Source organism: Onychomys torridus, chromosome 7, assembly GCF_903995425.1.
Source record: "Onychomys torridus chromosome 7, mOncTor1.1, whole genome shotgun sequence".
NCBI lineage: Eukaryota > Metazoa > Chordata > Mammalia > Rodentia > Cricetidae > Onychomys > Onychomys torridus.
This window is the reverse complement of record NC_050449.1, coordinates 82,793,204-82,808,963: the sequence shown is the minus strand read 5'-3', so window position 1 is coordinate 82,808,963 and position 15,760 is coordinate 82,793,204. Positions and strand designations below refer to the sequence as shown.

Below are 15,760 nucleotides of genomic sequence, written 5' to 3'. Positions count from 1 at the left end.
CTGTAGTTCCCTTTAGGGGAATAGCCAGTACCTTTGATGACTATGGCTCACTGGGGACAGGAAAAAGCTGGGTTTGATCTCTCCATGGGCATGCTGGGTTTTTGGGGGTGGGTAACACTCAAAAGAATAGATTTACATTATGCACAATCCCATGTTTCCTTCGTTCTCTGTGGATTCTAGAGAGACAGGTTGCCAGAAGGCCTAGCCACCTGATGTCCCCTGGACCATGAAATGTTGCTATCTGTAACTATTATGGACTGCCTGGGTGTTCAGTTCCTTTGAGAGTTCTACAATACAAAAGCAAATCCTTGGTACTTTACTACTGTTCTTCATCTGGAAGATTCTTTCAACTCTTCTTTTCTTCCTTCAGTGCTGGAGATCAAACCGTGCTTTGAAGCAGGGCACAGAGGTAAGAAGGGAGGGAGCTGGGAGGGAGGCCCTCTAGGCACACGGGCCCCCTACCCTCTCTAAGCCACCGAGGCACAGGGACAAAAGCCAGCCATAGCTGCCTTTTGCTGCTGGCAGTGGCTCTCCTAACATGCCCTCCCAGCCCTGCAGAGAGGATGGCCACAGGCAGACACGCCGGGATGGGACCTGGCTCCTGCCTTTATGGGACTGCCCTTGGTCTTCCGGAGCACAAGTCAGGAGCTGCTGAGAGCCTGTTACTCATTCAGCTTCTCATCTCTTGTCCTTCTAGTGCCCAAAGGTCTCAGGCTACTGACTCTCCAGGAGAAGCCAATGCTTCCCATGTAATGGTTAAATGGGAGTGGGGTACGGCGGATGACTCCACTGCTTGCAACAGGCAAAGGACAAAACTCCATCCTTCTCTGACTTGGACTTCAGGAGGCTGCTGCCCTGGTTCTCTGGAGTAGGTGCCCCAGTGTCTCAGGACGTGGAGCTCTCTCTTCAAGCTCTGCTGTATCTAGCATTCTTGGATGATAACACCAAGACATTTTGTGTGTATGCATATAAGCACTCAGAGATCAGACTGAAGCGCAGACACCCTTGCCGTTCACAGGCCCGGGGAGCGGGAAGCAGAGCCTGGCAGTCTAAAGGGTCTAAATCCACACTGCAAATGGTATGCATTGGCTGACTCAGCCTGGGCTGGGATCGCGAACCTGGAGAGTTCTGGTCTTCTCTAATAGAACAGTGCCACTGTGCTCTGTCCATCTAGGTCCCTCACCAGGTCAAACAGGAAGGGACAATGTGCTCTGAGGAACAGGCAGTGCTGCTCACCTGGCTGATGTCACTGGTCCACGCTGCCTTCTCTTGCCTGGATGAGGCCACCAGGATGACCGTGAAGGGTGGGGAATCCTTTGGCTCCACTCCGATCTTAAAATCCAAGTGGTCTATGTCCTGGGCAGTTCCTTTGGCTTTTCCAGTGACAAAACATGAAGTTAGCAGAGTGAGTGTGGGTGCTTGTGAGCTGGGTAAGGCTCTCCGGTCCCTGACTTAGGTGCCAGTAGAGCATCCGGAGGGTGCCAGGCCACTGGTTGCTCCTTTTAGAATAGTGTTTTATGATTTTTGGCTAGGTAAGAGTCACCATTTCAAACAGGGGAGAACGGAGGATCTGGCATGCACAAGTAATTTACAGGAACACAGATTCTTGATTCAGAGCCTGAGGCACCAAGTAATATATCCTCTGCCTTCACTGCACCAATAGGTTCTGAGCCAGGACTCAGCTAAGTCTCCTAGCAGGGAGGCAGCTATGCCAGGGTGAGATAGGGTCTCACAAAGCAGCCCTTTTGCTAACACCTGGGACAAGTGACATTAACCTCTGAAACTTTCATGGACTGGGCTGAACATTCAGTTTGGTTTACAGCTCCCTGGTATGAAAGTAAATCCCAGGTATTTTATTACTGATATTCAACTCTCTTTTTCTTTTCTCTTTTTGGTGCTGAGGATCAAATCCTGGGCACCACACATGCTAGGCCCTGGAACTCTTGAGAGCTGTTTACTGGAAAGAATAAGTTCCCAGGGTCAAGATCTTCTCTGTAGGGGCACACAACTGTGAGCTGTCTGCCCTAGTCTGGATTTTTTATGTCTGGGTCAGGGACTATCATGTTTCAGCATCTGCTCTTCCTGCCCACCTTGATGAATGTGTGTGTGTGTGTGTGTGTGTGTGTGTGTGTGTGTGTGTGTGTAGGCATGGACACACATAAGCAGCTTGTACACTGACCTTCCTCCTCTGTGTTTTCTGGTTCCTCCATTAAGGTGCAATCGATGAGGGATATGACTCCATTCTGAAAAAGAGCAGCATCCACCATTATGGACCAGGAGTCCATGCACTACAGCAGGAGTCCCGGAACATCAGGGTTGGAAGGGCCTCTACACCAAGCAGCCACATGTCCACGTATGTGTGTGTATGAAGCATATGCCGAGTGGGCAATTTGCTTTGCAAACAGAGGACCTCAGTTTTCTCTACAAGGCCTGCCGAGGTGGGTGAAATGAGATTTTCTCAGGGAAACCAACCGTGATGGAGGCTGAGGTCAAACTGTGGGCAGATGGGCCAGAATCTGTCCTGTTGGGCTTCTTCTTGCCAAATCAGCCTCTCTGAGAATTACGTCATACCCCCTGTTCCTGGCCAATCCCTCCTGTTACCAAGGGTGAAACAGCCCAGCTTTATGGATCCATTATCTATATTGCTCACCCCATTTTATGGATTTGGAAATGAGGTCAGAGAGGTTAAATGGCTCCTCAAATCACCTGGTCAGCTATTGGTGGGGTCTTGAGGAAGCCCCAGGGCCCTTGTCCCAGCCTCAGGTCAAGAGCTCATTTCCTAGGTGAGCGCTCTACCTCTGGGCTAAATCCCCAACCCTAAGAGCTCATTTCCTATTATCAGGAATACAGGAAGGACACCTCTTCCTTTGACACTAATAAGAAGGGAATCTGGTGGCAGTCTTCCTAGGTGCAGGTGCTTTGGAACCCCCTTTTGAAAGTGGAAGCAGAATCCCCTTCCTCTTAGGTGAGGGCTGGGCTGCGATCAGAGCTGAATAAAAAGAATTAATGAAGGCATGTGGCTCTGGGAACTGCAGCCTCCTGCTTGCCCTCTGGTTCTCTCCCGGATCACCTGTCTCAAGGGAGGCGGGTGCCGTGTTGTGGGGAGAGGTGAAGAACCCCGGCCTCCAGCCAACAGTTCTGTGTACGAGCCATCTTGGTTGGGTAAGCATTTAGAACACCGTGGCCTGGCAAACATTGCTGCTGCAAACTGCTGCCCTGGGCCAAGACCACTTCGAAGTCGCTCCTGACCTCCTGACCCACAACAACCGGGAGGCAGGAAGTGTTTGTCCTACAATAACTGCTGTTAATATAGACCCAGCCACATGACTGATCTATATTTGAAAATACTGGGCAGGCTGACCACTTTTTTTGTTACGGAACTCAGAATTTATTTTTTAACTGTTTGCCTGGATTCTTAGGGTCTCATGCTCTAGAGGCTGCCTTGTTTATGAGGAGAGCATCGGAGGGGATTCCCAGGCCCTGGGGTCTGCTTCTTGCTTCCTTTTCTAGTGGCCTTGAGAAGTTCCCAGGACTTTTGAACAGTAACCTTGCCCTGTTAACAATCTTGGAATGCCCCATCTCACCAAGCTCTGACATTCCCTTATTCATTTGTGGTGCTGAGGTTGGAACCCAAGGCCTTCTGCATGCTAGGCCAGCACTCTACCCCCAAGCCACACCCTAGCTGGCACGCTCTTACTGGCTGGTTTTACTTCCTTTATCTTCTCTGTGAACTGGGAAAGTGATAGTGTCTGCCCCAGAGGCATTCTAGGAATTAAATATGTGTGAAACGCTTAGGACAGGGACTGGCCATGGTAATCATTATTTGAGGCCTTTGTCAGTAATAGGACAAGCTCATTATCATAGGATTTATAATGACTGTTAGCTTATTGAGAATGTATTGTACCAGGCACTGGGACTCCCTCAGCATTCTTGGGAAGTATTTTCATATCCATTATGCAGATAAGGAAATTGAGGCTTAGTGAGGTCGCATGACTTGTCTGAGGTCTGCCTGGTACACACACACACAGCAGCGCTCTGATCCTGCATTTTTCTAGCAGCTATCCTTCAAAAAATAATTTTTATTTTGTGTGTCTGTGTGTGTGCATGTGTGCATGTAACATGTGTGTGCAGGTAACATGTGTGCAGGTGCCCATGGAGGCCAAAGGAGGAAGTCAGATCCTTTGGAGCTGGAGTTTCCGGCAGTACTGAGCCATCTGACCTGAGGACTGAGAACCAGACCTGAGTGCTCTAGAGGAGTAGCAGAGACTCCTTCCTGCTCCGCCATCTCTCCAGCGCCCAGGCTAACTGTTTAAAACTCAAAAATAAATAAGTGAAAATAACCGGCATAAAAACACCAACTCCCAGCCTCAGATCAAGAAACCGCCATAGTGTCTCGAGGGCAACCTGCCCATGCTCACCCCATGGCTGAGGGACAGGAGACCTGACCTTCCCGACCTGGCCAGAGACATCCAGAGTGGCACTTGGGGCTAACAATCAATGAAAGCCTCCCTTGACACACAATTTGGTTGGAACTAGAGTGTTTAATATTTGTAAATTAATTTCTCCGTGTGCAGCCAACCAGCTACTGTGTTGACATGTGAACACAAGCAGGGTATTCCCCTGAAGCCAGCGCTTGATCTAACAGCTCGACAGGAGGCTACGGACCAGGCATCCAGGTCCCCAGAGGAAGGGCTTCCTGGATGCTCTCATTTAATTAGGGACACCTCTGTCCCTTCCTGTCCAGGCTGCCTCATGCTCACATTTGAAATCCCATCTGCTCGCCCGGGATGGACATGGTATGGGGAGAGATGGCATCGTAGACAGACAAGGTCTTGTAATCAGCACAGCAGCTCACTGCCCGATCCCTCATGCAATGTTTCTCTGGGGACAGTTATCTGTTTAATGGATGAACACAGGGCAAGGACATTTGCAGGGTCACATGTGTGACAGGATTGAGGCCTGTTGGGATTCAGAGCAATGGGACCAGTAGTGAATTGGTGGGGAGCAGTAGTTTTGGCCTGTGCCCCAGGCTTTACAGCAGAGCTGCATTTGAGTAGGTCTCAGGGACCTGAAGGTGGTTTGTCAAAGAAGAGGGAAGGCTGTGCAGTTGAGTACACAGCAGGAACGAATGCCCTGGGGTCTGAGATGCTTCTTCCCTTCCACCTACTGGGATGAGCCAGACCATTGAGCTTGTGCTACAAGAGGGCACCTGTGAGGCTGGGCGGTGGTGGCACACATCTTTAATCCCAGCACTTGGGAGGCAGAGGCAGGAGGAGCTCTGTGAGTTCGAGGCCAGCCTGGTCTCCAAAGCGAGTTCCAGGAAAGGTGCAAAGGTACACAGAGAAACCCTGTCTCGAGGGCACATGTGGTAACAACAGTTCAGCAGCCTCCCGGGGTCCCCTGACCAGAGGAAGGCTTCCTGTGATCGAGGAGGGGGTGTCTGAGAATCTTTGCTTGGAGATGACGGGAAAGATGCTATGTGCTGCTCTAACCCTAGGCTGGAGGGGACCCTCTCTCCACACTCCCAACACCTCTATCCACACACACACACACACACACACACACACACACACACACACACACACACACTTGCACAATCAGATGCTCATACTTGTGCCTTGAAGGGCTCGTTAGAACTCCTGGCCAGCTGTGGGAGTCTCTGGGGCCTGATGCTACCTTCCCAGTTCCCATGATCTCTTCAGTAGGAGATACCAGGGGGTGTTCAGTTCATTCCCACCCTCAGCTTAGCCAAGGTGTGTGTGTGTGTGTGTGTGTGTGTGTGTGTGTGTACAGGTGCCTGCTCACACTAACAAAGGCCCCGGAGTGAGGGCGGAGCCTGTGCGCCTGAGCTTCCCCCTCCTGCCCCCCCCCCCCCCCCCGCGGCGCTCCTCCCCCATGGCCTTACCTTGGTCAGGTGCAGTTTCCCTCCAGAGCCTCTGGTGCAGATGATGAGGTGCTTGGAGAACAGGAAGCATTGCCGTTCACCCTCTTTCTTAAGGGACAGGGATCCCAGGCGCCCCCTGGTGATCTTGCCCTTTTCTGACATGGGCACCTGGATGAGGGAACCTGTAGGAGCAGGGGTGGCCGTGAGGAGGCTCTGTGCCTGCCCTCAGATGACACCAGTGACACCACCCTCAGGCCCAGCCTTGGAGGTTGAGGTGCAGCCACAAGCAGTCCAAATACCCTGGTGGCTCTTCCCCGCCCAGCCTCAGCACCAGGTGTGGGGGGAGAGGGATAAGGAGAGTCCTATATAGGACCTCACAACCTCCCAGCCAGGGACCAGGGTCTTGGCAAGCAAAGGGGCTCTAAAAGCAATGGAGAGCTGGGCTGAGGTCTGCAAACGGCACTGAACAGTGAAGCTGAACAAATGGGGAGCTGGAGGCGGGCTCTTGTGGATTAGCATGACATATTGCTTAGCCGTGGCCACAGCAGATACCGCCAATCAATCACGGCACTTAGCTTCCAAGCCCAGACTGAACATGTGATCCTCAGTGTATTGTGAGAGAAAGCCATTGCTGGCTGTCTCTACTCTGGGCATCCCACACAACATGTGCCCTCCTACAGGTTCCTTCCCCATTGTCCTCACGGTCCTCAGGGGTCAGGCACTCAGGGCTCCTCAGCACAGATTGGAGTGGGCTCAGCTCCCAGCTCCTCTCCTCTCTGCCACTGTCTCTCCTCCATAGCACAGTGGTCATCCTAGACCACATTGCCTAGCCTCTTTGGGAAAGCTCCCTCCCTTGACTCCCTTGCCCTGCTCTGTGTCTGCTGCATCTTGGATGTCCATTGGTGACAGGTCTTCTGCAGGGTGAGGTTGGCTCCATTCTCTGGGGACCTTGGAACCCTATGGGGACCTGGTGCACACAGGGCAGGGGTCAGTGTTGGCTATTTGGCTAAAAAGTGGGAAGGGCTGGGAGGGGTTCCAGGTCCTGCTCCAGTACAGAGAAGGAAGTGCTTCTGATGGGTGATGGAGCATCTTCTGGTTCTGTGTGTTGCGTTGGGGACTGCCCACTCCAGGAGGGGCTTCTTCCCAAGGTTTTCTTCAGAAAGGTAGAAAGAAGCTCCATGAAAACGCTTCTGGCATTGATCATGTCTTGCGCAACTCAGGGAGACAGAGAGAAAGCTGTCTCTGGGCTTCCTGTGTCACAGGTGGCTCCCAGGAAGGGCCTTGGGGGCCACACGCAGGCACCATCCATGAAACATAATGGCTATCAGGCCCTCTCTGGAGGCCAGATTCTATGGTATAGACAAGGTGAGCCTCTCAGAAAGGTTATTTATGTATTAGAGAACTCCAGCACTGGGTAGAGGGGATGCTGCTGGTCATCTATTTTGGGGCAGAGATCCATCTGAGGCACACAGCAAGTGCTGGGTTTCCCATAGAACATGAAAGCTGCATGTTCTGTGCATCACAGCTTTGATGTCTCTGAGCTTTGATGTCAGGAGTTCAACAGCCATACCTTCCAGACCCACTCTCAAGGTAAGCAGGAGCCGGAGGTGAGAAAACCCACTTCAATGAGAACAGCTGTGCATAGGCTTCTCTCCCAACACCTGCCATTCCCAGAGCCAGTCACTCTCTGTCCTTACCCTGTCTCCCACTTTCTCCCCAAAGAACAGCCAGTCAGTGCTTACAAGAAAAAGCCCGAGGCTAATCGAGGTAGTAGACTCATACTTGGCATGAGGGAAACAGAAGCAATAGTATCTTCACGTGTGTCTATAGGTCCTGCTTCTGTGTAGAGCTATTGCACCCCAGAACACTCCACAATCACAGTTGCAGCCCAGTCCCCTGGGGATGTCCCCAAGTGCTGCCCTTCTTCCAGGGACCCCTCGATGGGGGCACAGAGCAGCTGCCCTACCTTGTCGCACAAAGGTCTGGCTGGTGTCAAGGAGGATCTCACAGCCCTCGATGATCATGCGCTCGATGGCCAGGTTTTTCCGGATGTTCTCTGTCTCACTGACTTCATCGTGCATGATCCTGGGAGACAGAAAGTAAGAGACATGCTGTCCCACTTCCAGGGAGGGGAATGCTGTGCTCTCTGGGCAGACCTGAGAAGAGAAGCTTGGGGGTGGGACCTGTAGTTAAGAAGGTGAAGGCGATGCGTATCTATTGAATGCCAATCGTATGCAAGACACTGCCCAGGCTCCATCTGGTTTAATACCCTGGCAGCCCAAGGAGCCAGGTGCTTATTTTAGAAAAACTGAAATGGAAACTGGCAGCAGGAAGCAGGCCAGTCACATTTCAATGTTGAACAATGGAAGATAGACAGCAGCAGGTCCAGCCCAGGAGAGAGATGTGAGCCCAAGACACTTTTTTTGTTACTTATGTCTCACGATACACCATTCTCATGCGTACATCAAGTTCATTACCCCTGTATTCTTTTCCTTAGACTGTCCTCTCCCTCTTGCTGGGAATTGAACTCAAGGTCTTGAACTCAAGTGTTCTACCATTACCGCTATGTGCTAGATCTTTCTCCCATATCTTTGTATGGATGCACTTTTAATGATGCATGGGCCCTAGAACGACCATATTTGGGAGCTCCTGCCAGTTCTGTTGGCTCAGGGAAAGACTGGCCTTCACCTTCTCTCTACCTGCCTTCTTGGAGGAGAAAAGAATTTGTTCCTCTCTCTTCTGCAACTCCCAGAGTGTCCAGGAGATGGCGCCTTTTAATTGCTTTGGAAAAAAAAGGCCATGAGGAATTTAAAAGGGTTCTCTTGCAATTTTGCCCTGGTGGGTTTCCAGGCTTTTTAGGAAATCAAAGAATACTTTTGGGAAAGGGAGAGCTCTGGAAAGATATCACACCCACTTCAAGAAGATCACATCTTATGTTTTTCTGCCGTTTTTTTGTTTTATTTTTGAGACGGGGTGTCTTTGTGTAGCCTTGGCTGTCCTAGAACTCTCTCTGTAGACCAGGCTGACTCAAACTCACAGAGATCCATCTATGCTGGGGACGGCACCCAGCCCATGCTGCCTCACCCAGGCCTGCGTGTAAGCTGCACAGGTCAGTCACAGGACCCAGTTCTTTGAAGTGAGGCAGGCTATGCCTTCTTTCAGATCCCCTCCTGAGGAACTTCTCAGCCCTGCTCTGCCCACCCTCTGCACCGTGGCCAGGCACTCACCTGGACAGTTCCTCTAGTTTGGATTTGGCATAGTCCAGGCTGTTGCGCTCCACGTGCTCATGAGGTGTGTGGGCCAGCAGCTCGTGGAGTGTCAGGATGTACCTGGGGATCTGTGAGTGGCAGGGGACACGGTGGGGGTGGGGGGAGACAGAGGCGGAGAGGTGAAGGATGGGTGGAAAGACAGAGAGGGACAGGGAGCCAAGGAGGGGCAGGGAAAGGGGGTGGAGACAGTAGACAGTGACGGCAGATAGAGAGATGGGGGGCAATGAGAGACAGATGGCGAGACAGAGAGGCAAGAATGGTCCTTTGAACCCAGCGGGTTGAGGAGGAAAGCAGGCTGCGTCTGATCTGCCCGGAGAGCCAGGAAGATAGGGACCCCCATGGATGGGACTGTCTCCAGGGACTGCCCCCTCACCTTCCCCACTGCTGGAGTGGACAAGTACATGCGTGGTCAGCTTGCTCTCCACCTGCCGGGGTTGTTGGGGACTCTGTCCTGCCAGGTGAGCCCTCAGTGCCCCCGCCCCAGCCTGCTCCCGTGAAGGTCATGGCAGCCACCTGGAACATAGGGTAGGTGAGGAAGGTCTCCAGCGTGCGCTCCTCACAGTCTGGCTTGGCCTCGTACTGCTTGAGAAGCTTGTCGAAGTCCCGGTTCTGCTTGCAGTGGGCTAGGATCTGGAGGCTGTACTGGTGGTTGCGGACAAACTCCTGGTAGATGTTGAGCATGGGCAGCAGGATGTCGAACAGGTCGGCTGCGGGGCAGGTGGGGTCAGCAGGCCGGAGGGACCCTGGGGCTAGGCGTCCCCAGGTCTTTGACCCATTGGCCTACCCAGAGAAGCTGTGTGCCGGGTTCAAAGCCCCACTCCAGAGAGATCCCTCTTTGGGGGTTACACATGCCCTACCCACGGGCAGAAGTGGGTTCGCAGAGGTGGGCTGTCTTGTGGCAGCTGTGACTGAGGGAGCTTAGAGAGATGATGGTGCAGAGTCCTACACCCTGGTGGCTGTGGCTCCCAGGAGGCCTGCTCTGGGATTCATCTCCAACAGAAGAAAACAGTTTTGGTATGGATCACACTTTATCTCATGGTGGGTCCATGTTGAGTGTGGTCAGCCCTTGCCTCAACTCCAAGTGTCTCTGTAAGAGGCAGGATCTCTCTCTCTCTCTCTCTCTCTCTCTCTCTCTCTCTCTCTCTCTGTGTGTGTGTGTGTGTGTGTGTGCGCATGTTCATGTGTGTGGGTACATGTGTGTGTGATCACATGTGGCACACCTCTCTGTGTTTGTATGTGAAAGCCAGAGCTCAACCTTTGGTTTCATTCCTTAGGAGGCATTGGCCTTGTTTTCTGAGATGAGGTGTTTCTTACTGGTCCCCAGGGCTTGTTCATTAGGCTAGGCTGGCCAGAAAGCCCCAGGGGTCCACCTGTCTCTGCTTCCCCAGCACTGACTGGGAATATAACTGCATGCCATTGAGTCCAGCTTTAAAAAGAAGTTTATTTATTTTTACTTTATATATGTGTTTTGTGAGGTCTCAAAGAAACCGGGACAAATGGCTAACTGAGGTGCCTATTAACGTACCATAGTGGACACTGCCCTGTCAGATTCCCCAGCAAGGCAATTATCCATTACAGAGTCTTTGCTCTTCACAGCACTGCCCACCCCAGTCCCTCCCTAACCACGGCTCACCTCCAGCCCCTACCTTAACCACTGCCCACCCCAGCCCCTAGCTAACCACTGCTCACCCCAGCCCCTAGCTAACCACTGCCCACCCCAGCCCCTAGCTAACCACTGCCCACCCCAACCCCTAGCTAACCACTGCTCACCCCAGCCCCTAGCTAACCACTGCTCACCCCAGCCCCTAGCTAACCACGGTTCACCCCAGCCCCTAGCTAACCACGGCTCACCCCAGCCCCTACCCTAAAGGTCTCTAGGCCCCGGGATTCATGTCCCTTCTCCAGCTTCCCTCCCTGTATAACTCAGCCATTCTGGCTGTGTGCTCTCTTGGTCTCGTGGCTCCTGGCTCCTCTCTTGACCCATTCCTCTTTCCTCTCTCCTCTTCCTCTCTCCCTCTCCCCTCCTCTCTCTCCTCTCATGGCCCGGTCCAGTCTGGGCCCTTCTGCATGTCTGTTTTCTCTTTATATCTGTGATAAAAACCTTCTCTCAACCATACCTGGGAAGAACCATGTCCTCATTTTTCATTCCTGTTTTGCCTATATGTGATATATACCATGTGCATGCAGTACCCGTGCTGGCCAGAAGGGGCATCAGATTTCCCCTGGAAACTAGAGTGACAGACAGCTGTTAGTCTTCCATGGGGGTGGCTGAGGACAAACCTGAGGCCTCTGCAGGAGTTCTAAGTGCTGTCTCTCCTGAGTCCAGCTGTTTATGTGGCTTCTGGGGATTGCACTCAGGCCATCATCCCTCTGTTTACTAACAGAGTTATCTCCTCCACCCCACAAAGTAGGGTCTTTGACACGACAAGTATCTCAGGAGTGGAGGGGACTTGGAGAGCTACATCTAGTCCGGCTTTGACTGTGACTCTGCGGCCTTAGTGACTCTTCCCCTCTGTCGTGAAGGGAACACTGGTGTCTACCTTTCCTTACCAAAGTGAGGATGTGAGAAAGCGGGGGGGGGGGTGGGGAAGAGCCAGCCTGGCACAGGTGTGGTACAATGTAAGGGTGCAGCTGTGCCTCATTCCTGGGATCTGAGAGCACTGCTTTCTAGGCAATGGAGATGAGTCCATAGCCTTTGTCCTAGTAATTCAACTTTTGGAAACCTATCCCGTGGAAATGCCCCTAAAGATGTGCAACAGCTTAGAACCAATAAGAAGAGCTAGCTGGTTGCTTGGATCATGGTATGTACAGTTAAGAACACTGGGACATTATACGGCCACCAAAAAACCCAGCATGAGAAAAGTGGGCATGAAGAAAGTGCCCCACCTCAAGTGGTATTCTAAATGTAACAGCATTGCCAGGTGTGGGGGTGCACGCCTTTGATCACAGCACTTAGGAGGCAGAGGCAGGCATCTCTCTCTCTCTCTACCAGTTCACGTCCAGCCTGGTCTACACAGCAAGTTCCAGGGCAGTTAGGGATATAACAGAGACCCTGTCTCAAAACAATAAAAAAGATAAACCAACAAACAAACCAAAAAAGCAGCCAGCATGATGTAATAATCAAATGTAAGCAAACAAATAAAATGTCTGCTATAAAAAGCTTCAAACTGTTTAGCTCACTAAGTTTTCAGTTATGTGAAAATAGGAAAAGAAAATGCTCACTCTCAAGACCTCTGTGTAGGGAAATGTGCATGGGAACACCACAGTGTTTGGGGTGATTGTCTTTGGGGAACAGAGTGACGGGTGACATTTTAAGTGTTTTCTACTTTTCTGGAGTTGGAGACATTTCTGGAGTTGGGCATGTTGTCTTTTGAAAGGGAAAGTGGCTTTGCAAAGAGAAAGACCTCATTCTCTCCTAAGAGCACATAGTGGTTGTTCTCCTCTCAGGGACTCTGGGGTATACTGGGTGCCTCGCTGTGATGATCTAGACGGACAGAGTTGTCTCCTGCGCCAAGGATGGGGTCCCAGGGAGCTGGCTACTCACCCAGCACCAGGGTGGGCCAGCTGGAGATGCGGGCCTTCAGGCCTTGGTAGAAGATCTGATGTAGGAACATGATGGTCTCACTGAAAGAAAAAGCACCAATGAGCTCCTGTCTGGCCTTCCTACCTCCCTGGGGAGGACCCCGCTGAACACATTGGTGCCGTACCAAATCTGGGGCCCTCGGTAGGAACTCTAAACATAAGTGGCAGAACATCAACCCTCTCACAAGCCCCTCTGACAGGGGATGCCAGCCCACGGAGATGGCAGAGGAGAGCTGCTACGGCCAGCAGCCAGCTGTGCTCCAGAGGCCCTCCCCACCGTCTCCCCTTACTTTCTCTGCCCCAAGGTATTGGAGAGACCTGGAGACTACTGAACACCAGCCACTGTCAGAAAGAGACGGCGCTTGGGATCCAGACACAGAATGAAGCCCATGTCGGACTTAGGCTCTTTGCCAGCTGTGTGTCCTCCAGCAAGTTGCCTGACATCTCTGGAGTCCAAATCCTTCTGTGTGCAATAGGCTGAAGTGAAGAATCTCCCACAATGGGGTTGCTCGGGTGCCTGCTAGTCAGTGGGTGCCTAGCACAGCCCAGATCTCCACTGCCCTGTTACTGCCGTTATTCTTGGGAGTCTAAGCTAGGGGGCTGAAAGACTCAGAGCTCTGGGCTTTGTCAGCATGATGCTCACTCTGGGAGCATGGCCTGGGCAGCCTAGCCCTGGCTAGACGAGTTCCCCGAATGCTCCCTGGGAGTCACTTGGCCTTGGCCCCTCCCGCGTGTCCTTCCCCCTCTCCATTTCTTCTCAAGTGGCAGGCTCCACAGCACAGCCCAAAGCCCCTGTCTCAGGTCAAGTTTATAGCAGAAGAGAGAAACTAAGCAACAGGTGACAGCTGCCCCCTCCTGAGGGCGTCAGTCCTTCCTCCTCTTCCTTCTGCTTCCTCTGTGCTCACAGCTGTCTGCCCAGCTCCCACTACAAGCAGATGGGGGGCGATTCTCAAACATGGAGGAGACCTGGGGGGGTCATTCCATTTAGGATTCCAGAGGGAGACTACCCCACTTTTTCCCTTGAGTCAAAGTCAGCACAAGGTCCGTCTTTCCCCCTTTCTGAAATGTTCTTATCGGTTTTTTTTTTTTTTTTTTTTTTCCTATTTTCTAGGCTCTGTTCTCTGCTTGGATGTGTTCTCCCTCCTAGCAATTTGTGATCTGAGGGGTCTTGCTTTGTCAACACTACCTGATCAGGGGAAGAGGTGGAGGGATCAGTGAGCAGCAGTGGGTGTTGAGCAGGGCCCATGGACAAGGGCCCTGAGCAGGTCTGAAAGGTCCTGTGCAGGGCACAGACACAGGCAGGGTAGAAGGTAGATAAGAAATATGGGTTAATTTAAGTTGTAAGAGCTAGTTAGTAACAAGCCTAAGCTATCAGCTAAACATTTATAATTAATAATAAGTCTCCATGCCATTTACTGGGGAGCCAGGCTGAGGAAAAGCTCCACCTACAGGCTTCCATCTAATGTCTACTTAACCCTCAAATCAGGTTAAGAACATTGGTTTTCAATTGGATACCAAGAGACTAGCCTGGGGTGCATAAGAATGCATAGGAAAAAAAAAAAGAAACCTGGTCTGCAGTGGATGGCAGGATGGCTGGAGACTTTCAAGTTTCTTGAGGGAGCCTTGTATCTACATCCTGTCATATGGCACTGGGTGCTGCTGCAGCCAGAGTCCCTGGGAAGCCACTTCAGGCAGCCAGAAGACATACACCAGACACCCAGACATGTGCCTGAGAGGAAGGGAAGCTACTTAGATCCCAATACTGCACAGGCCAGTGTAACAACAAACCAGGAACATCACAAAAAGCATGGTAAAAGCAGCTTAAAGGCATTGCAAGGGGTGAATCAACACCATACAGCAAAACAAACAAGCTAATTAATCCAGTCAGGACATTGTTTTCCAACCTCAATGTTTGTTACAAGTTCTATTTCCACTATTCTTTAGTCTAAATGTGCAGTAATGCGATGTCTGTGTGTGTATGTATGGTGCACACCTGTGTGTGTCAGGGCATGAGCCCATGTGCATGTGTGTGGAGGCCATAGGAGAATGTCCTGCTTTATGTCTTATTCCTTTGAGGCAGGGTCTCTCACTGAGCCTGAAGCTGGGCTGGCAGCCAGCAAGCTTTAGCAATCCTTTTGAGTCTGCTCCCTACAGCATTGGGGTTAAAGGCAGGTGCAGCAATGTCAGCTTTTTAACAGAGTGCTATGGATTTGAACTCAGGTCCTCATGCTTATGTAACAAGTGTTCTTGTCCACCGAGCCATCTCCCTAGCTCAAGTATGATGCCTTAAAAATCCACACACTCTGAGAAATGTTTCCTTGCTGAAAGATAGTGGCCTGAACCTTCAGCAAGCCAATCTTGGTGGAGGGTTTTGCAGCAACATTGACCATCACTAACGAGGTGGCTGCTGATGGTTGGGGTGGCTGTGGTGACTTCTTAAAACAAGACAACAGTGAAGTTTCCCAGATCCACTGACCCCTCCTTTGCAGGACAGGCGTTCTCAGTTCCATATTTTATGTCCAGGAGAATGCTTCCAAACTTAGAATCTTAGACCTTGCTGCTGCTACCAGCCAAGTTTTTGTGGTGGTCTAAATCCTTTGTCATGTTAGAGCAGTGGTTCTCAACCTTCCTAATGCTGTGACCCTTAAATACAGTTCCTCATGTTGTGGTGACCCCAATCATAAAATTATTATTATTATTATTATTATTATTATTATTATTATTATTACCAGGAGTGGGGTATAAAATTATTTTTGTCACTACTTCATAACTGTAATTTTGCTACTGTTATGAATTGTAATGTAAATATCTGTGTTTTCTGATGATCTTAAGTGACTCCTGGGAAAGAGCCATTCAACAGAAAAGGGGTCTCAACCTGAAGGTTGAGAACTAGTGTGTTAGAGTATCACAGGGTCTTTGTGGGTGGAAGCTCCTGGAAGATGTCACCTTCTATGCTTATATCCCGAGATTGCAAGCCCTTCAGTCTTGTCTTCAGACTCCACTTGTGATCCAGGTTCTTTGCTGT

At 51.2% G+C, this 15,760-nt stretch overlaps 1 protein-coding gene across 1 annotated transcript in view; it reads right to left on the bottom strand.

The window, feature by feature from the left end:
• The window catches only part of Rasgrf1 (Ras protein specific guanine nucleotide releasing factor 1), a 107,308-nt gene that overhangs the window by 42,780 nt on the left and 48,768 nt on the right, over positions 1-15,760 (bottom strand). Inside the window, exons 6-12 of the mRNA XM_036192133.1 lie at positions 12,698-12,777; positions 9,667-9,860; positions 9,112-9,221; positions 7,851-7,969; positions 5,906-6,066; positions 2,180-2,243; positions 1,237-1,373 (exon numbers count right to left, since the gene is read on the bottom strand). Coding sequence (XP_036048026.1) covers positions 1,237-1,373; positions 2,180-2,243; positions 5,906-6,066; positions 7,851-7,969; positions 9,112-9,221; positions 9,667-9,860; positions 12,698-12,777 — 865 coding nt within the window. The remainder of the gene's footprint in view (positions 1-1,236; positions 1,374-2,179; positions 2,244-5,905; positions 6,067-7,850; positions 7,970-9,111; positions 9,222-9,666; positions 9,861-12,697; positions 12,778-15,760) is intronic.